Here is a 22,248-nt window from a genome sequence, read left to right on the forward strand (position 1 = left end):
TATGAAGAAAGTATTTTTACTCACGGCTTTTTCTTCGCTCCGGCGATCGTAATGTGATTGACAGGAAATGGGTGTTACTGGGCGGAAACACGGCGTTTCAGGGGCGTGTGGCTGAAAACGCTACCGTTTCCGGAAAAAACGCAGGAGTGGCCGGAGAAACGGTGGGAGTGCCTGGGCGAACGCTGGGTGTGTTTGTGACGTCAACCAGGAACGACAAGCACTGAACTGATCGCACAGGCAGAGTAAGTCTGGAGCTACTCTGAAACTGCTAAGTAGTTAGTAATCGCAATATTGCGAATACATCGGTCGCAATTTTAAGAAGCTAAGATTCACTCCCAGTAGGCGGCGGCTTAGCGTGTGTAACTCTGCTAAATTCGCCTTGCGACCGATCAACTCGGAATGAGGGCCATCATTCATGTTCAGGTTCGAACAAATGGTGCATTGTTTTCTCCAGATATTAGTATTAGAAACCTTTGTAGATTTGTAGTTTCAGCCAACATGCTGACTATCAAAATGACTAGCCACTGCGTTGAAATGTTAAAAATGTTGGCATTAGTGAATGTTGACATGTTATCTGTTGACATTTTGAACTTGTTGACAATCTGCATGTCGATACACAGTATGTCGATATAATATCACACCCAACCCTATATAACACATAGCAGAAGTCCCTGTGGAAACATCTAAAGGGTATATTTACCAAGGTGTGATTTTTTTTTTTTTTTAGAAGTGGAGATGTTGCCCATTTTCTAGAAGTAACTAGATAAATGTTAAGTAAAATCTGATTGGTTGCTATGGACAACATCTCCACTTAATAAAACAAAACCTCACACCTTAGTAAATATACCCCTTAGAGAAGGCTACAGAGAGAAATTAGCCTGTTTTTGGACCGCTAGGCTGTCTTGAAAGGTGGCCAATCTCAAACAGGTAACCTGACCTGCATTTGATGCATACATATCAGCAAGCCAGTGTCTACATAGTTTGGCGCATCAAGTGTATCACTATTACTTACTTTATGCTTAAATTATTTATAAATATTTGTGATTTATCAATGAGGATGACGTGTACTTTGGTTTTAGAACCTGGACAGGCTCTTGCCTACCACACAGAAAAGTCCAGGTTAAGTGCTCATTTGAATTGGTTTTTATTTCTAAAAACGATAATTGGCCATTGAGGACACAAAATTGTAGGATTTATTTGTTTAAGCGTGATGTTATCTTTTGTATGTGCTTATCCTTAACTTGGGCATTCCAGGTTGACAGGAAAAAGGGAGAGGAAAATAATAAGGAGTGACCGTTTATCCCAAAGAGATGTCTGGACCAAAAGGATTAACCTACAGTATTATAGAAATATAAGTATTTGGTTACCATAGCTGTGATACCTTTGACCCATATACTGTACATTCAGATTAAACAGTGAACAAATTTTGCAAGAAAAATAGTCACCTTGAAATATCTGAATGAGAGTTCTAACTTATGGCCTAATTCAGAGTTGATCGCAGCAGCAAATTTGTTAGCAGTTGGGCAAAATGATGGTGGTCATTCCGAGTTGATCGCACGTAGCAACTTTTTGCTGCTCGTGCGACCAACTTGACGCCGCCTATGGGGGAGTGTATTTTAGCATAGCAGGGCTGCGATCGCTTGTGCAGCTCTGCTATGCTAAAAAAGTTTTGTGTGGAACAAGACCAGCCCTGCACTTACTTACCCAGTGCGACGGATCCTGCGATGAAGGTCCCGGCTGTGACGTCAGACATCCGCCCTCCAAACGCCTGGACACGCCTGCATTTGCCTTACCACGCCCGGGAAATGGTGATTAGACGCCCCGATCCTCCTTCCCGCTGTCAATCTTCTTGCGATCGGGCCTGTGATTGCTTTCTTCGGTCCTGGCGTCATTGCCCGGTGACTGCCGTCGCTGGGCAATGACGCACGTGCGCAATGCGGGTCCCGCGCAGCCGCAGATCCAACCCGTTCGCACCGCAGCAAAGAACCGCTGCGTGTGAACGGGTCGGAATGACCCCCCATGTGCACTGCAGGAGGTGCAGATATAACATGTGCAGAGAGAGTTAAGGTGTGTACACACGGTGAGATAAATCTGTAAGATTTTGACTATATAGTCAGAATCTTATGAAAAGTTAGTGCATATCTCATGGTGCTAGGCAGCTTGCGATACAGATTCGATCCCGATGCGCGCTCCCGTGGGGTCAGTATCGTAAGGCTAGATAGACTGTGCAGGCAAGTCAATCTTGACTATCTAGTGTACAATCTAGTACAAAGTATAGTCAAAATTGACACTTAGTCAAAATCGTACATAGACAAAATCTCAAGCACAGATAGTCAAAATCTGTACAATCTGTGCTATCTGTGCTATCTGGGCTCTGGGGGCGTTCAAGGGAAATCGCATAGTCAAAATCTGTACTATCTGGGCTCTGGGGGAGTTCATGGGAAATCTCATTCAAAATCGAACATAGCAAGGATCTCACCATGTGTACACACCTTAAGGGTGTGTACACACGGTGAGATATTTTCTTTCGATTTTGACTATATAGTTAAAATCTCAAGAAAAGTTAGTGCAGATCGCAAGGTGAAAGTCACCTTGAGATCCCGATTTGATCCCGATGCGCGGTCCCGCCAGGTCGGCATCGCAAGAAAAGATAGACTGTGCAGGCAAGTTAATCCTTGCTAGATCGGTGTACTATCTAGTTCATCTCACATGTCAATGACATCTCACATAAGCCAAAATCTCACATAAGCCAAAATCGTAAGCACACATAGTCCATATCTCAAGAAAAGTTAGTCAAAATCTGTGCTATCTGGGCTCCGGGGAGTTCAAGGGAAATCGCAAGTAAAAATTGGGCATAGCAAGGATCTCACCGTGTGTACACACCCTTAGATTTGATTCGATTAACTTACAAAGAAATGCAATACATACGCACACTGTAGTTTGAGCCACTGCGGTCGCTAATCAAATACATACAAGAGCTAAATTGTGTATATACGTTGCGTACACACGTCGACACGTTATACACACGATATAGTGATACGTGTGGATGAATACGCTTTACCCCAAACAAGAATGGAATGCGACACCAGTAGTTAAATGTAATGTTGTGGTCCAACGCATCAACAGTATTTACTTAAGAATATACAGACCCTAGAGAGCCCTCGGAGTGACACTGGGGAACGGACACCAGCACACAGAAACACAGGAGTACAATGTGTAACTAATACCCCTTTTCCACTTACGAGCACGGGTCGCAGCCGGGAGCCTGACACTGGGTGCATATCTGGCACTGGGGGGACATGTGTATCTGGCACTGGGAGGACGTGTATCTGGCAGTGGGGGCATATCTGGCACTGTGGGCATATCTGGCACTGCGGGGGACATGTGTTTCTGGCACTGGAGGCATATCTGGCACTGGGGGGATGTATATCTGGCAATGAGGGCATATCTGGCACTGGGAAGAGAGGGGAGGGGAGGAGGGCACCTGAGCTAAGACACCTGATTGGCTGCCGGTCCGCGAGCTCTGATTGGCTCACGGGCCGGCGCCAGGCACTGCAGACTAGGGCAGCGGGAGGCGCCGTGGGAGCTTACGAGCCGCATGCGGAGATAGAAAGAGCCGCGGGTTGGCCACCGCTGCACTAGGACTTAAGAGAAAATATAATTTGGATTGAAAGGGTCAATAAATAAATCCTTATTAAAAAGTGAAAACTTTGATCAAATATTATAAAATTCATTCATCTCGTTCCAAAAGCTATTTCAATCATAAGAGCAATGATCTCAGACCATGAAAGAATAATATAGTTAAGGTCAGTTTTTTAGAATTCTGAGAAATGCCTTGTATAAAAAAGCAGGTGATGTTCTAATGCCTTAAGAAACCAGAATTTCCTGAAAATCTTTGAGATCTGCTTTGTCTGAGAATTAAACTAGAAGAAACTCCTTAGTGCTATCTAAGAACTACATATGAGGATTCTATGAATGACGGATATAAAGGTTGGCATTTCTTTAATGACCATGGGGGTCATTCCGACCTGATCGCAGTGTGTTTTAGTTCGCACAGCTGCGACCAGGTCACTACTGCACACATGCGGGTGCCGTAATGCGTACGCGCGTCCGGGCAACGGCGCTGACTAGGAAGAAAGCGGTCGCAGTGGCGACCGCAAGAAGATTGACTACAGGAAGGCGTTCCGGGCGGCAACTCACCATTTGGAGCCGTTTTCGGGGAGTGGTAAGGAAAACGCAGGCGTGTCCAGGCGAGCAGAGGGTCTGACGTCAAAGCCGTGCCCATCATCGCTGGATCCGTCGCACAGGGTAAGTATGTCCAGGGCTGGTTTTGTTTTACAGGAAACTTTTTTAACATAGCAGGGCTGCAGAAGCGTTCGCAGCACTGCTATGCTAAAATACACTCCCCCATAGGCGGAGATTAGTTGATCGCACCAGCAGCAAAAAGTTGCTTGGTGCGATCAACTCGAAATGAGGGCCCATATTCAGTGCCGTTTCTTGCGGCGGGCGAGCCGTGCAACTGCTGGGCAGTACGGATGGTGTAATGGTTAGCATTACTGCCTCACAGCACTGAGGTCATGGGTTCGATTCCCACCATGGCCCTAACTGTGTGGAGTTTGTATATTCTCCCCGTACTTGCGTGGGTTTCCTCCGGGTACTCCGGTTTCCTCCCACAATCCAAAAATATACTGGTAGGTTAATTGGCTCCCAACAAAATTAACACTAGTATGAATGTGTGTGTGTACATGTGATAGGGAATATAGAATGTAAGCTCCACTGGGGCAGGGACTGATGTGAATGGGCAAATATTCTCTGTACAGCGCTGCGGAATATGTGTGCGCTATATAAATAACTGGTAATAATAATAATAATAATAATAATAAATGGGGAAACTTGCCTACCGTGCTGTGTAAAATGGGGGCACGTGCCTGCCGCAATGTGTAAAATGGAGGCACGTGCCTGCCGCAATGTGTAAAATGGGGACACTTTCCTGCCGCAATGTGTAAAATGGGGAAACTTGCCTACCGTGCTGTGTAAAATGGGGGCACGTGCCTGCCACAATGTGTAAAATGGGGACACTTGCCTGTTGTACTGTGTAAAATGGAGGCACGTGCCTGCCGCAATGTGTAAAATGGGGACACTTTCCTGCCGCAATGTGTAAAATGGGGGCACGGGCCTGCCGCAATGTGTAAAATGGAGACACTTTCCTGCCGCAATGTGTAAAATGGGGAAACTTGCCTACCGTGCTGTGTAAAATGGGGGCACGTGCCTGCCGCAATGTGTAAAATGGAGGCACATGCCTGCCGCAATGTGTAAAATGGGGACACTTTCCTGCCGCAATGTGTAAAATGGGGGCACGTGCCTGCCGCAATGTGTAAAATGGAGACACTTTCCTGCCGCAATGTGTAAAATGGGGAAACTTGCCTACCGTGCTCTGTAAAATGGGGGCACGTGCCTGCCGCAATGTGTAAAATGGGGGCACGTGCCTGCCACAATGTGTAAAATGGGGACACTTGCCTGTTGTACTGTGTAAAATGGAGGCACGTGCCTGCCGCAATGTGTAAAATGGAGACACTTTCCTGCCGCAATGTGCAAAATGGGGAAACTTGCCTACCGTGCTGTGTAAAATGGGGACACTTGCCTGCCGTGCTGTGTAAAATGGGGACACTTGCCTGCCGTGCTGTGTAAAATGGGGTCGCGTGCCTGCTGTAATGTGTAAAATGAGGACTTTTTTTTTTTATCCTGTGGTGGTCGTGATGATGAGATCAGATGAGGCCACGCCCATCTTAACAAAAACACGCTCATTTTAATGAGGCCACGCCCCCATGCCGGGAGCACGCGCGCCTTCAGCGCGCGCATGCTTTTACTCTTTATAGCTATGGGGGGGCGCATTTTTTTTATGTGAATGGGAGGGGGGGGGGGGCGCATTTTTAAATCTCGCACTGGGAGCCAAATTGGCTAGAAACGGCCCTGCCCATATTATAACTTATTGATGTGCGACATCCAGATCTAAATGTACTGTAATCTTTAATGCAATGTGACTGCTAATAAAGATCACACTATGGCCCTCATTCCGAGTTGATCGCTCGCTAGCTGCTTTTAGCAGCAGTGAAAACGCTAAGACGCCTCCCACTAGGAGTGTATCTTAGCTAAGCAGAAGTGCGAACGAAAGGATCGCAGCGCTGCTACAAAAAAAGATTGTGCAGTTTCTGAGTAGTTCGAAACTTACTCCTAGCTAGCGATCACTTCAGTCTGTTTAGTTCCTGTTTTGACGTCACAAACACGCCCTGCTTTCGGCCAGCCATGCCTACGTTTCCCCAGCCACTCCTGCGTTTTTATCCGACACGCCTGTATTTTTACACACACTCCCCGAAAACGGACAGTTACCACCCAGAAACACCCACTTCCTGTCAATCACTCTGCGGCCAGCAGTGCGACTGAAAAGCGTCGCAAGACCTTGTGTGAAACTGCATCGGCTTTTGTGACAGTATGTCGTGCATGCGCACTGCGCCCCATACGCAAGCGCAGAAGTGCCGCTTTTTACCCTAATCGCTGCGCTGCGAACGAAAGCAGCTAGCGATCAACTCGGAATGAGGGCCGATAAGTGTTGGCATTAAGGTATTGATTAAATGTTGATGTTAATGATACATGCCTCTCACAAATTTTTTTTTGTCTACCTGACATAAAGCAGAGGTTAACCCAGAAGAAGCCTTCCAGAATATATTTATCTTTGAAAAGCCTGTTATATTGATTGTCAAAACTCAGGGCAAACTTGATACCCATGGTGGTTCCGAGTGTTTTTTGATAGAATTGTCAATCAGATGGAACAAATTGTGAAACAAAGGTCCTAATTCAGGTTGGATCGCGATAAGCGATCCAATCGCAATTTCGGAGAAAAAGATGTGGGCACATGCACAGCGCCTGGCCACAGAAAATGCGATTGCCTCTGCCTGTCAATCAGGCAGAAGCGGTCAGGGGGGCGGGCAACGCAACATTTCCAGGGAGGAAATGGGGCGTTGCGTGGGCGGTGCGAACGGGGGGCGGCTGAACGGGGGGTGTCAGGGGCGTGATCACAGCGGCTGTGTGAAGTCACACGCAGCCGCAGCGATCAGAAAGATGGCGGCGGGTCTCCTGGGCCCCAGGAGGCTTTCTTAGTTTCTGCTAACAAGCAGAAATTGCAATCACATCGCAATTTCTACTTGTTCAATGGGGGAGGCTCCGGTCAGCATACTGGGCGGTCTTGCCCAGCGATGGGCGGTCCCCAGCATGCGATCCAAAGGATATTAGGCCCAAAATACTTAAACAACAATACAAAAAAGTCACATTACATTTTCCCAATGCCTTCAGCTTTAAAAAAGGACCATATGCCATAGATAATGGAATGACCTTATAGGAATAACAGAGTGATTAACAAATTAATATTTGCTAAAAAGTTATACATTTTGCCCTACCAGTAAGAGTTTGATCTAAAAGTGAGTAGTAAAGTGTTGGAAAGTTTGCATGCTGTATAATAATATTATCATCCGACATAACAGTACTGATAGCCTTCCTTACCAAGCTAGTCATATTCTCTCTGAACTCATCCCTTCCTGCCTTAGTGCCCTGCTGAAACTCTCAATAATTGGACATTTGTACTACGCAGAATGGAATTCAGATTTTTTTCATCTTAAATCCTTGTATGTAAGATCGTTTATGTCAGGGAACTTTTTTACCTTTTACCCCCCAAATATATTTTGTTACGCCGACGCTACCCCCTTGATTTGAAAGGAAGGAAATCACATATTATTGTGCATATATACTGGTTATCACTGTTTATATGGCGTTTCTGAGATACTGTGTGTACATAATATATATATATATATATAAGCATACCAAAAAACCCGGCACTCACTGTGGGGAATTCCAATTGCGGGCTGCGGTGCCTTCCATAAGCCTTGAGCAGACCCAATGTAGAAATAGCAGAAATGGCGGCACTCCACAGACTTCAAGTAGATTAAAACAGCTTTTACTTTATTGCGTCCAATTGGACGCAATAAAGTAAAAGCTGTTTTAATCTACTTGAAGTCTGTGGAGTGCCGCCATTTCTGCTATTTCTATATATATATATATATATATATATATATATATATATATATATATACAGGTTGAGTATCCCTTATCCAAAATGCTTGGGACCAGAGGTATTTTGGATATCGGATTTTTCCGTATTTTGGAATAATTGCATACCATAATGAGATATCATGGTGATGGGACCTAAATCTATGCACAGAATGCATTTATGTTACATATACACCTTATACACACAGCCTAAAGGTAATTTTAGCCAATATTTGTTATAACTTTGTGCATTAAAATAGACAGCAACATCTCTAGAGCTTCCATATCAGATGCCATCAGAACACAATTAGTGGGTACAGCTTCAGGTGTCCTCACTAGAGTGAAGAGGTATTATTACTTTAACTTTTAACAGAGCTGAAGTGGAATGTCAACATGGACATGGTCATTAGGTTGACCTATGAAAGGTGAACAGTGCTTTTGGTTGACAGGTACAAAAGGCCAACAGGTTTACATGGGCGACACACATATGGTTGACATGAGTTTTTTGTTCTTTAATTTTTTTCTACTTTTTCACACTTTACCATCCACATGTACTACGATTGGGAATAGTAACCTTGGCCGAAGCATGGCAAGCAAGGCGGTACACTAATTGGGGGTCCACGTGCTGAGACGGCAAAAACGACACAAAAATAAATAAATGCAAAAATGTTGTGTCCACCATTTTCCATGTTGACCTTTTGTACCTGTCCGCCTTTTCCAGTGTTGCCCTTTCATTGGTCGACCTAATGACCATATCAACCTTTTCACCATCGACCTAATGACTGTAGACCTTGTGACTGTAGATCTATTGAACTTTAACCGATTCAGATACTTCTGTCAGTCAATGGATGAGAGGATTGGGAGTGATCTGACTGAGGCAGTAAGGTTGAGTTTCCCCCCACAAATGCAAACACAGACCTGAAAAGAGATGGTTATACATCTGGGAAAGCTGGATTATTTTGCGGGCAGTCAGGGGGAGTCAGTGACCAGGGCCAGATTAACAATGGGGCGGATGGAGCTCCAGCTCCAGGCCTCCACATAAAAATAGGCCCATCATCATGGCAGCATGATCACTAGCCATCTGCTGGTCACATGGTCAGTCATAAATCATAACAATTAAGATTGCATTTCTATTTTTCTCAAAAAATTATGCAATTTTTTATATTTTTACATATTTAGGGAGACATTGTAGCTGATAATGTAGGGTTGTACACGCCCAGATGGCTCTGGCCACACCCATATGGCACTAATCACACCTCCCCCATTTCTCACAATAGGCACTTGAATATTTTCAGCTCCAGGCCCATGTGGCCCTTAATCCGGCCCTGTCAGTGGCTGGTGATGATTGCAGATACTCGCAAACCACTTGTGTTTGGCTGTATACAGAAGCTTCCATGACACTGACCGTTGCTCTCTTCATCGCTTTGGAATGTGATATGGTTTTGAGAGGAAGGGTGGGATGTAATGAAGTCTGAGCAACTGTGCGGGATGCCGGCAACTCGGATGTTTTTTTTTTTAAAGAGGCAATCATGTACAAAGCATGGTTTAGTCTTGTACATGATTGCCACTTTAAAAAAGTCAGAGCTGCCGACATCTTGCATGGCCGCCAAACTTGGACTTCATTACATCCAGGTCCATGTTAAAGCAATTTATGCATACAATTCCATGCACGAAGAGGTATAAAGGAAAAATAAATATTCCAGAGAATGTATAGAGCAATGGACTCAATCATTGCAGATACAGGTTGAGTATCCCATATCCAAATATTCCAATATACGGAATTTTTGGAGTGAGATTGAGATAGTGAAAACTTAGTGTTCTGATGGCTCAATGTACTCAAACTTTGTTTAATACACAAAGTTATTAAAAATATTATTATGTATTTAATGTATTGACCTTTAATTTAATAAAAAGTATTAAATGACCTTCAGGCTGTGTATATATACGGTGTATATGAAACATAATGTATTCTTTGCTTAGACTTGGGTCCCATCGCCATGATATCTCATTATGGCATACCTCCCAACTTTTGATTGTTGGGGGTCGGGACAAGACGCACAAGAGGTTCGGCCAGAAAGGGGACGGGACCTTGATTGGAGGGGCATGGCCTAACATCGCAACTCCTGTTTTCGTCATGTTGAGTGGGTGCTCAGCGCTTCCTGAGCGGCTGGGCAGTCCCCGGCTCCACTCCCTGTACTGATAGTTGCCACACGCACGGCACATATTCAGTGATCATGAGCAACGGTGATCACTGGCTCTCCCAACTGTCCTCACTCCCCCCCACGCTCGGAGGACACTGCGGCCTGTCCAATTAGCGGGACTGTCCCACTGTATTCGGGACAGTTGGGAGGCATGTTATGGTATGCAATTATTCCAAAATACTTCTGGTCCCAAGCATTTTTGGATATGGGATACTCAAGCTGTTTACAAATGCACTGGTACAATACATATTGGGGGTAATTCCAAGTTGATCGCAGCAGGACATTTTTTAGCAGTTGGGCAAAACCATGTGCACTGCAGGGGGGGCAGATACAACATGTGCAGAGAGAGTTAGATTTGGGTGTGGTAAGTTCAATCTGCAATCCAAATTGCAGTGTAAACATAAAGCAGCCATAATTACCCTGCACAGAAACAAAATAACCCACCCAAATCTAACTCTCTCTACACATGTTATATCTGCCCCCCCTGCAGTGCACATGGTTTTGCCCAACTGCTAAAAAATTTCCTTTTGCGATCAACTTGGAATTACCCCCATTAATAAGAATTAGGCATGTAATTTATGTTTTTATGTTTTTGCATATGCAGCTGTGACCCGTAGTTGTTGTTTTTGATGATCACCAGACAATTTTACCCTGCAGAATCTACCAAAGTACTAGTAGGGCCTGGGGATGGGAAGGGCACTAGTACCCAATCTCACCCACCCTTATACCTACACACTCAGGGGCATCCTTGTTTGATAGAGGAGAGTCCCCTCTTTCAAATTAAGTCCCCCCTTAATATTTATCATATGGTGGGCAAATCCTTATTCTACAGGAAGATTTAAGAGTTCTTCAGATGGGTATCTACTGCACAGGTCTCCCTCATCCTGACATCAATGAAATCAGGGGTATTCATTTGAAAATGATAAGCTTTTATGAGCTACCATATTATTCCTGCACACTTTGGTGCAGATGTAGAGTTGAATGTAAGTCAGTTTTATGGATGTATAATGAGTGCTTTCGCACTACGCTTGCTCTGGAGTCAAGCATACGCAACTATGGGTGAGACAGTCATATGCAACAACGTTGCATTTCCATTAGCGGATGATGGTATTATTGGGTGACACATTGACGGAATTGGAGGGTAGGCAGTGTTGTGCGTAAATATATAAATGTTTCAGACATGTATTTTGCGACAAAGATATGGCTAGTGCAAGTGATCACTGATAATGAGAATGACTATTAAACCAAGCATACGGACAATGGTGGTACATATAACAGACTAGAAATCAAAAAGCATCCCATTAGCCCTGGGGCAATAATAATTACAACTTGTTGGTTCACCTGCTTTATGTCAACAATTACTGCCTCCTCTCTGGGAGTAGCCGGGAGTGGGACTGTGGCTAATACCTGATGAGGGCAGGGCTGAACACCTGTCGTTATCAGGCCCCAACCACTTGTGACATGATGCCGCAAATTGTGGGTCTATGAAGAGGGAGGTCGTCAAAATAACACAAATCACATAGAATTGCATCATATTGGCTCTTAAGTGCCCCCTATACTACAGCGACATGTCGGACCCTCAAGTCGCATAAGATTTCCCTTGAACCGCCCAGCAGCTTCCCGGGCGGCAGGATCGCATACGATACATCGTATGCAGTCCTTTTGCATACGATGTATCGTATGCGATCCCAGCCATGCCTGTGGGATCTGAGATATCTTTAGTGCACCACTTCCGATCTAGGGGCTCCGATGCAATGCTCACTGGACCGCACATTGGATCGAAAGTAAAGCACATGCGATTTGTCCATTTTCATCCGATTTATCAGACAGAAACGCCGGAATTGGATGAAATCGGGCATTATCGTAGTAGTGTATGGGGCCCTTTAGACACACAACTCGCGGCATTATCTTGCTCATCTTGCCCACTTCACAGTGTGGGATGTTGGAGGACCACCTACTGTTCTGGGGACCCATGGGGCTACCTGAAAATTCAGGAGTCTCCCAGAGGATCCGGAAGAGTAGGTAAGTATAACTTGCTTTATTTTGTCTAACAAACACAAAGTTCTACAACGGCACTTCATAATCTTACGTTTTTCTTGCAGGTTACATATTTTGACTTCTGAAGCTGTATGTGATCATTGCAGCAAATTAATACTTGTCACAATGAACCTACTGAATTCATTTCAATATGGTCTCTCTTATGAATGGCACGGATATAGGTTGTGCTGAATCTTTGGAACACAAGGTACTTTCTGCAATTTATTGTGTAAAAAAGCAGTTATCTATATTTGTTTTAAACATTTAGCTGCCCAATGGCTGTGCCCTACATACCACCTTGGCAGTCAGCCAGTCTCTAATTGTTATGTACTCATGATGCATTTTCAGTGGAATATTTTAGAATATATCTAAAGTACCTTAGAAAATGCTTTTTGTGCATTTAGATATGTACCCTTTCAAGAAACATGTATTTTTTTTCTGTAGCTGACATGGATGATGATGACGACTCCGGTCTTCTTGATTTTATCGGGTAAGTACACAGCTTATGTTAGAAGAAAACTAGAAATAAATAATAAATGAATGCTGGTTATAATGTCATACACACATTTACGGTGGTCAATGTATAAACATGCGCATGCCCTATAAAGTAATTTGTAGTACAATTGCAATTTTCTGACGTGTATATTTTACATACGATAATGACGACATCTACAATGGTGCAACTTTGGCATCTACTGAATTTATTAAGTGGATGGTTCGGGGCGCACTTGAATTACCCTTTGTACCCACATGCACAAATAAGAGTTTTGTTTTGAAAACAGAGAATATTTAAATAGAATTCAGGTGTGGATAGTGTACATCCAGGGAATGTTTTGTATTTTGGGAGGAGAGACAGAATGTTTTTTTTTCCCTACACGGAATTACTTAAATTATATACGTCCTAGGTGGTGGTATGAACCAGGTGTACTGTGGGGGTATTGAGAGGTGGACGCTATTTAGCTATTTATCCCGGAGGGATGTGATCGTATAGTGATTTAGAGATGGTGGTTGGTCGTGGGCAGCGACATGGCATTGGGGGGAGGGGTGCAGGAAACGCAGGCGTGTCATGGCTATTTTTGGGGCGGCCAGATGACGTTGCCTGCATTTCCTGCAATGGGAAACATGGCGGTGCGCCTGTATATGCAGCCTAGCTGTGTATACAGAGGTCGACCTCTATTTTCCACTTTCAGTGATGTGATCGCAATTGCTACACATGCTGGGTGGCCTTGCGCTGAGCTGGGCGGCCCCCAACATGCGATTTTATCAGAAATACTTTTTGCTATTTTAGCAAAACTGCTACTACCTCTCAATAATCCCCAATATGCATTTAAGTTGCATATTATATGTGTACGTTATATGTGTTTCATTTACACTAGATGCATTTACAAATGCGTTAACTCTGCGATTCTTTAAACATGCGCCTGTGACAAAGCTGAAAGATATCTTGTTCTAAGCCAAATTCATGCGGAAATGCTTTGAAACGCTTTTTAATTGTCTCTCATTGCATTTACAATGCACTCTCTCCGAGGTCAATGTATATGCTCACTTGCTTGATGTAATCCTATGCACTAAAACTGTAAAAATAAAATGCACTGCTGCTCAATGCAAGTTAAATGTGCATTAAAAAAGCAGCCATGTACTTTCTCATTATGTACCATTATATTTATTTTCACATGTATGTGTAAGCGTTTAACTTGCATAAGGAACGTATTTTAGATGCAGAATTTTAATGGCAGTATGCATGTAGCCTAATAATTATTTGTTATATTTTATCTTCATATATTACCTGTTTCAATTAGCCTGATGTCTGATGTACCCATGGTGCAAATATAGAAGGATAATGTGGCTATGAATGGGAGGTGTGTTTTAATGGTGGCAATGGATTGGATGGCTGCGCCACTTGTCCAATAGACTGTTGCCTTAATCTCTCGTTATAACAGCATTAACTTCTTTCTGCTGCGGGGTACACTGGTCTCCACAAGGATTAACATTGGGGTGTAGAGTAGGATCTTGATCCGAGGCACCAACAGGCTCAAAGCTTTGACTGTTCCCAAGATGCACAGCGCCGCCTCCTCTACAACCCCGCCTCCACGCACAGGAGCTCAGTTTGTAAATTGGTGCCATGCAGTAAGCAGGCAATCAACAGGGGGGCTGCCTTTGCAGCCCATATTATAGCTTAAATTGAAGAAAGAAGAAAAACTTTGAAGACATCAAGGGCTGCAGCTTTTCTGTATGTCATAAGACATACTTTGCTGCAGCTCCATCACTCCCCCAGCGGCGCTGTATACTCCCGCGCCCTGGTTGCCGGGTAACTACAGCGGAGGCTCCGGTGTCTTTCCTGTCAGTCACACACACCCGCCGCTGACCTCCAGGATCACGTGGCTGCAGGTACAAGGGGAGGTAAGGGGTCTCTTTGGCCCGCTGTTAACCGCGATCCGGCGCGGCCGTGGGAGGCGGGCCACTGTAATCGGGCAGCCGCTCCACTAGTCACCGGGACACTGGGCACTGGTGGGGGGTTTTCCTCTCATTAAAACCCTGTTTTCTCTATCGTCCTAGTGGATGCTGGGGTTCCTGAAAGGACCATGGGGAATAGCGGCTCCGCAGGAGACAGGGCACAAAAAGTAAAGCTTTAGGATCAGGTGGTGTGCACTGGCTCCTCCCCCTATGACCCCCCTCCAAGCCTCAGTTAGATTTTTGTGCCCGGCCGAGAAGGGTGCAATCTAGGTGGCTCTCCTAAAGAGCTGCTTAGAAAAGTTTAGCTTAGGTTTTTTATTTTACAGTGAGTCCTGCTGGCAACAGGATCACTGCAACGAGGGACTTAGGGGAGAAGAAGTGAACTCACCTGCGTGCAGGATGGATTGGCTTCTTTGGCTACTGGACATTAGCTCCAGAGGGACGATCACAGGTACAGCCTGGATGGTCACCGGAGCCTCGCCGCCGGCCCCCTTGCAGATGCTGAAAAGAGAAGAAGGTCCAGAATCGGCGGCAGAAGACTCCTCAGTCTTCTTAAGGTAGCGCACAGCACTGCAGCTGTGCGCCATTGCTCTCAGCACACTTCACACGGCAGTCACTGAGGGTGCAGGGCGCTGGGAGGGGGGCGCCCTGGGAGGCAATGTAAACCTATTTTTTGGCAAAAAATACCTCACATATAGCCTCCGGGGGCTATATGGAGATATTTAACCCCTGCCAGAATCCGTTGAAGAGCGGGAGACGAGCCCGCTGAAAAATGGGCGGGGCCTATCTCCTCAGCACACAGCGCCATTTTCCCTCACAGAAAGGCTGGAGGGAAGGCTCCCAGGCTCTCCCCTGCACTGCACTACAGAAACAGGGTTAAAACAGAGAGGGGGGGCACTAATTTGGCGTTAGAAATATATAAAAAGATGCTATAAGGGAAAACACTTATATAAGGTTGTCCCTATATAATTATAGCGTTTTTTGGTGTGTGCTGGCAAACTCTCCCTCTGTCTCTCCAAAGGGCTAGTGGGTCCTGTCCTCTATCAGAGCATTCCCTGTGTGTGTGCTGTGTCGGTACGTGTGTGTCGACATGTATGAGGACGATGTTGGTGAGGAGGCGGAGCAATTGCCTGTAATGGTGATGTCACTCTCTAGGGAGTCGACACCGGAATGGATGGCTTATTTAGGGAATTACGTGATAATGTCAACACGCTGCAAGGTCGGTTGACGACATGAGACGGCCGACAAACAATTAGTACCGGTCCAGACGTCTCAAAAACACCGTCAGGGGTTTTAAAACGCCCGTTTACCTTAGTCGGTCGACACAGACACAGACACGGACACTGAATCCAGTGTCGACGGTGAATAAACAAACGTATTCCTTATTAGGGCCACACGTTAAGGGCAATGAAGGAGGTGTTACATATTTCTGATACTACAAGTACCACAAAAGAGGGTATTATGTGGGATGTGAAAAAACTACCTGTAGTTTTTCCTGAATCAGATAAATTAAATGAAGTGTGTGATGATGCGTGGGTTCCCCCCGATAGAAAATTATTGGCGGTATACCCTTTCCCGCCAGAAGTTAGGGCACGTTGGGAAACACCCCTTAGGGTGGATAAGGCGCTCACACGCTTATCAAAACAAGTGGCGGTACCGTCTATAGATAGGGCCGTCCTCAAGGAGCCAGCTGACAAGAGGCTGGAAAATATCATATAAAAGTATATACACACATACTAGTGTTATACTGCGACCAGCGATCGCCTCAGCCTGGATGTGCAGAGCTGGGGTGGCTTGGTCGGATTCCCTGACTAAAAATATTGATACCCTTGACAGGGACAGTATTTTATTGACTATAGAGCATTTAAAGGATGCATTTCTATATATGCGAGATGCACAGAGGGATATTTGCACTCTGGCATCAAGAGTAAGTGCGATGTCCATATCTGCCAGAAGATGTTTATGGACACGACAGTGGTCAGGTGATGCAGATTCCAAACGGCACAAAGGTGTATTGCCGTATAAAGGAAGAGGAGTTATTTGGGGTCGGTCCATCGGACCTGGTGGCCACGGCAACTGCTGGAAAATCCACCGTTTTTACCCTAAGTCACATCTCTGCAGAAAAAGACACCGTCTTTTCAGCCTCAGTCCTTTCGTCCCTATAAGAGTCATATTTGCCCAGGGATAGAGGAAAGGGAAGAAGACTGCAGCAGGCAGCCCATTCCCAGGAACAGAAGCCTTCCACCGCTTCTGCCAAGCTCTCAGCATGACGCTGGGACCGTACAGGACCCCTGGATCCTACAAGTAGTATCCCAGGGGTACAGATTGGAATGTCGAAACGTTTCCCCCTCGCAGGCTCCTGAAGTCTGCTTTACCAAGGTATCCCTCCGACAAGGAGGCAGTATGGGAAAAAATTCACAAGCTGTATTCCCAGCAGGTGATAATCAAATTACCCCTCCTACAACAAGGAAAGGGGTATTATTCCACACTATATTGTGGTACTGAAGCCAGAAGGCTAGGTGAGACCTATTCTAAATCTAAAAAAATTTGAACACTTACAAAGGTTCAAATCAAGATGGAGTCACTCAGAGCAGTGATAACGAACCAGGAAGAAGGGGACTATATAGTGTCCCGGGACATCAGGGATGCTTACCTCCATGTCCCAAATTTGCCCTTCTCACTAAGGGTACCTCAGGTTCGTGGTATAGAACTGTCACTGTCAGTTTCAGACGCTGCCGTTTGGATTGTCCACGGCACCCCGGGTCTTTACCAAGGTAATGGCCGAAATGATGATTCTTCTTCGAAGAAAAGGCGTCTTAATTACCCCTTACTTGGACGATCTCCTGATAAGGGCAAAGTCCAGGGAACAGTTGGAGGTCGGAGTAGCACTATCTCGGATACTGCTACAACAGCACGGATGGATTCTAAATATTCCAAAATCGCAGCTGATCCTGACGACACGTCTGCTGTGCCTAGGGATGATTCTGGACACAGTCCAGAAAAAGGTGTTTCTCCCGGAAGAGAAAGCCAGGGAGTTATCCGAGCTAGTCAAGAACCTCCTAAAACCAGGAAAAGTGTCAGTGCATCATTGCACAAGGGTCCTGGTAAAAATGGTGGTTTCCTACGAAGCAATTCCATTCGGCAGATTTCACGCAAGAACTTTTCAGTGGGATCTGCTGGACAAATGGTCCGGATCGCATCTTCAGATGCATCAGCGGATAACCCTATATCCAAGGACAAGGGTGTCTCTCCTGTGGTGGTTACAGAGTGCTCATCTTCTAGAGGGCCGCAGATTCGGCATTCAGGATTGGATGCTGGTGACCACGGAGGCCAGCCCGAGAGGCTGGGGAGCAGTCACACAAGGAAAAAATTTCCAGGGAGTGTGATCAAGTCTGGAGACTTTTCTCCACATAAATATACTGGAGCTAAGGGTAAATTTATAATGCTCTAAGCTTAGCAAGACCTCTGCTTCAAGGTCAGCCGGTATTGATCCAGTGGGAAAAACATCACGGCAGTCGCCCACGTAAACAGACAGGGCGGCACAAGAAGCAGGAGGGCAATGGCAAAAACTGCAAGGACTTTTCGCTGGGCGGAAAATCATGTGATAGCACTGTCAGCAGTGTTTCATTCCGGGAGTGGAAACTGGGAAGCAGACTTCCTCAGCAGGCACGACCTCCACCCGGGAGAGTGGAAACTTCATCGGGAAGTTTTTCCACATGATTGTGAACCGTTGGGAAATACCAAAGGTGGACATGATGGCGTCCCGTCTGAACAAAAAACGGGACAGGTATTGCGCCAGGTCAAGAGACCCTCAGGCAATAGCTGTGGACGTTCTGGTAACACCGTGGGTGTACCAGTCGGTGTATGTGTTCCCTCCTCTGCTTCTCATACCTAAGGTACTGAGAATTATAAGACGTAGAGGAGTAAGAACTATACTCATGGCTCCGGATTGGCCAAGAAGGACTTGGTACCCGGAACTTCAAGAGATGCTCACAGAGGACTTATGGCCTCTGCCGCTAAGAAGGGACTTGCTTCAGCAAGTACCATGTCTGTTCCAAGACTTACCGCAGCTGCGTTTGACGGCATGGCGGTGGAACGCCGGATCCTAAGGGAAAAAGGCATTCCGGAAGAGGTCATTCCTACCCTGGTCAAAGCCAGGAAGGAGGTGACCGCACAACATTATCACCACATGTGGCGAAAATATGTTGCGTGGTGTGAGGCCAGGAAGGCCCCACGAAGAAATTTCAACTCGGTCGATTCCTGCATTTCCTGCAAACAGGAGTGTCTATGGGCCTCAAATTGGGGCCCATTAAGGTTCAAATTTCGGCCCTGTCGATTTTCTTCCAGAAAGAATTGGTTTCAGTTCCTGAAGTCCAGAAGTTTGTCAAGGGAGTATTGCATATACAACCCCCTTTTGTGCCTCCAGTGGCACTGTGGGATCTCAACGTAGTTCTGGGATTCCTCAAATCACATTGGTTTAAAACCAGTCAAATCTGTGGATTTGAAGCATCTCACATGAAAAGTGACCATGCTCTTGGCTCTGGCCTGGGCCAGGCGAGTGTCAAATTGGTGGGTTTTTTCTCAAAAAAGCCCATATCTATTTGTCCATTCGGACAGGGCAGAGCTGCGGACTCGTGTTTCACCTGAACCAGCTTATTGTGGTGCCTTGCGCCTACTAGGGACTTGGAGGACTCCAAGTTGCTGGATGTTGTCAGGGCCCTGAAAGTATAGGTTCCAGGACGGCTGGAGTCAGGAAAACTGACTTGCTGTTATCCTGTATGCACCCAACAAACTGGGTGCTCTTGCTTCTAAGCAGACTATTGCTAGTTGGATGTGTAATACAATTCAGCTTGCACATTCTGTGGCAGGCCTGCCACAGCCAAAATATGTAAATGCCCATTCCACAAGGAAGGTGGGCTCATCTTGGGCGGCTGCCCGAGGGGTCTCGGCTTTACAACTTTGCCGAGCGGCTATTTAGTCAGGGGCAAACACGTTTGTAAAATCCTACAAATTTGATACCCTGGCTAAGGAGGACCTGGAGTTCTCTCATTCGGTGCTGCAGAGTCATCCGCACTCTCCCGCCCGTTTGGGAGCTTTGGTATAATCCCCATGGTCCTTTCAGGAACCCCAGCATCCACTAGGACGATAGAGAAAATAAGAATTTACTTACCGATAATTCTATTTCTCGGAGTCCGTAGTGGATGCTGGGCGCCCATCCCAAGTGCGGATTATCTGCATTACTTGTACATAGTTACAAAAATCGGGTTATTATTGTTGTGAGCCATCTTTTCAGAGGCTCCGCTGTTATCATACTGTTAACTGGGTTCAGATCACAGGTTGTACAGTGTGATTAGTGTGGCTGGTATGAGTCTTACCCGGGATTCAAAATCCTTCCTTATTGTGTACGCTCGTCCGGGCACAGTATCCTAACTGAGGCTTGGAGGGGGGTCATAGGGGGAGGAGCCAGTGCACACCACCTGATCCTAAAGCTTTACTTTTTGTGCCCTGTCTCCTGCGGAGCCGCTATTCCCCATGGTCCTTTCAGGAACCCCAGCATCCACTACGGACTCCGAGAAATAGAATTATCGGTAAATAAATTCTTATTTTTACATAGCCCGCAGCGCCCGGTGGGGAAGCCAGCAGGGGGATAAGGCCTAACCTGTAGCCCCTCTCCCAGTCCCAGGGTGCCATTTCAGTGAATGTTCCCGCTCTGGAGCTGCATATCTCTCCCTCACTCCCTATCAGCCGCCATCACAACGGAGCTGAGCTGTTCCTGGGACTGCTGGGGCAAACCCTCCTCTGTAAAGCCGCCTGATCGCCAGCGCTGTGCATTTTATAGGACACTTAAGTATTCTACCTGTCACTGGGACAGTGTTAGTTAAGAAAGAGTGCATACATTCAGGGCTGTGTGGTACAAACACCCTGTGATATACATCCAGCAATGCAAGTGTGCGGGTACGGGTGGGTACGGCGTACCCTTAAGAATTTAGATGTGGGTACGCCGTACCCACACCGACGGGCCGCTGTTCCTCGTCCCTCCCTCCCTCTGCTGCTCTTGCACTGGGGGCATATCTGGCACTGGGGGAACATGCATATCTGGCACTGCGGGAACATGTTTATCTGGCACTGGGGGCATATCTGACACTAAGGGCATATCTGAAACTGGGGGGACATGTGTATCTGGCACTTGGGGATATCTGGCACTGGGGGCATATCTGGCACTGGGGGGACATGTGTGTCTGGCACTGGGGGATATCTGGCACTGGGGGCATATCTGGCACTGGGGGGACATGTGTATCTGGCACTGTGGCCATATCTGGCACTGCGGGAACATATTTATCTGGCACTGGGGCATATCTGACACTGAGGGCATATCTGGAACTGGGGGGACATGTGTATCTGGCACTGGGGTATATCTGGCACTGGGGGCATAGCTGGCACTGGGGGAACATGTGTATCTGGCACTGGGGGATATCTGGCACTGGGGGCATAGCTGGCACTGGGGGAACATGTGTACCTGACACTGAGGGCATATCTGGCACTGGGGGGACATGTGTATCTGGCACTGGGGGATATCTGGCACTGGGGGCATAGCTGGCACTGGGGCATATCTGACACTGACGGCATATCTGGCACTGGGGGGACATATGTATCTGGCACTGGGGGCATTTCTGTATCTGGCACTGTATATCTGACACAGTGGGGGCATTTGTGTATCTGGCACTGTGGGGCAATGTGTATCTGGCACTCTGGGGGCATTTGTGAATCTGGCACTGTGGGGCAATGTATATCTGGCACTGTGGGGCAACGTGTATCTAGCACTATTGGGGTCATATGTGTATCTGCCCCTCCCCCCATATGTGTACCACGCCCCCATTTATCTGACGTCCTAGTGGATGCTGGGAACTCCGTAAGGACCATGGGGAACAGCGGCTCCGCAGGAGACTGGGCACAAAAGTAAAGCTTTAGGACTAGGTGAGGAAATAGGTGAATAAGGGAAAATACTTATCCTATGGGTATGTCTCTATCATCCCACTTTAGGTCTTCTTTGGTAGATGCTCTCAAGTTGAGGTTGTATATGAAAAATAAACACAAGATGGAATCATGTGTAGAAACTACCTGATTCAATAGTTCTACAAATTTTGGTGTTCTGAATAATTCTGCAGATATTTGAAGAATCAGGTACTAATACATTCAACAGTAATGGTCTATTAAAAGAGTACCTATATTAAACTCTTTATCTGCATATTTATGACACAAAAAATGAAGAATCTCCTTACAAAGACAAAATGTAGGTTAAATGATAACCACTAGTCAGGTGATAGTGTGAAGCACTCCTTAGCGTACCTCACTTACTCAGTGAGATGATGTTAAACACATATCATGGTATCTTTATCATATGGTGCAGAGGTATGGCATACCGTTACTCACGGTGTAAAAGCTTGTATCCCTCTCATCA

The 22,248-nt window shown here is 46.1% G+C and overlaps 1 protein-coding gene across 2 annotated transcripts in view; it reads left to right on the forward strand.

Annotated features, from left to right (window-relative positions):
- BICRAL (BICRA like chromatin remodeling complex associated protein) overlaps nt 1–22,248 on the forward strand; it is a 196,449-nt gene that overhangs the window by 81,065 nt on the left and 93,136 nt on the right. For both annotated transcript variants that reach the window (XM_063918308.1, XM_063918310.1), the window contains 2 exons: nt 12,401–12,543; nt 12,780–12,825. In XM_063918308.1, the coding sequence (XP_063774378.1) occupies nt 12,785–12,825 (41 nt within the window). In that variant the 5' untranslated portion in view covers nt 12,401–12,543; nt 12,780–12,784. The remainder of the gene's footprint in view (nt 1–12,400; nt 12,544–12,779; nt 12,826–22,248) is intronic.

Source organism: Pseudophryne corroboree, chromosome 4 (assembly GCF_028390025.1).
Source record: "Pseudophryne corroboree isolate aPseCor3 chromosome 4, aPseCor3.hap2, whole genome shotgun sequence".
NCBI classification, from domain to species: domain Eukaryota; kingdom Metazoa; phylum Chordata; class Amphibia; order Anura; family Myobatrachidae; genus Pseudophryne; species Pseudophryne corroboree.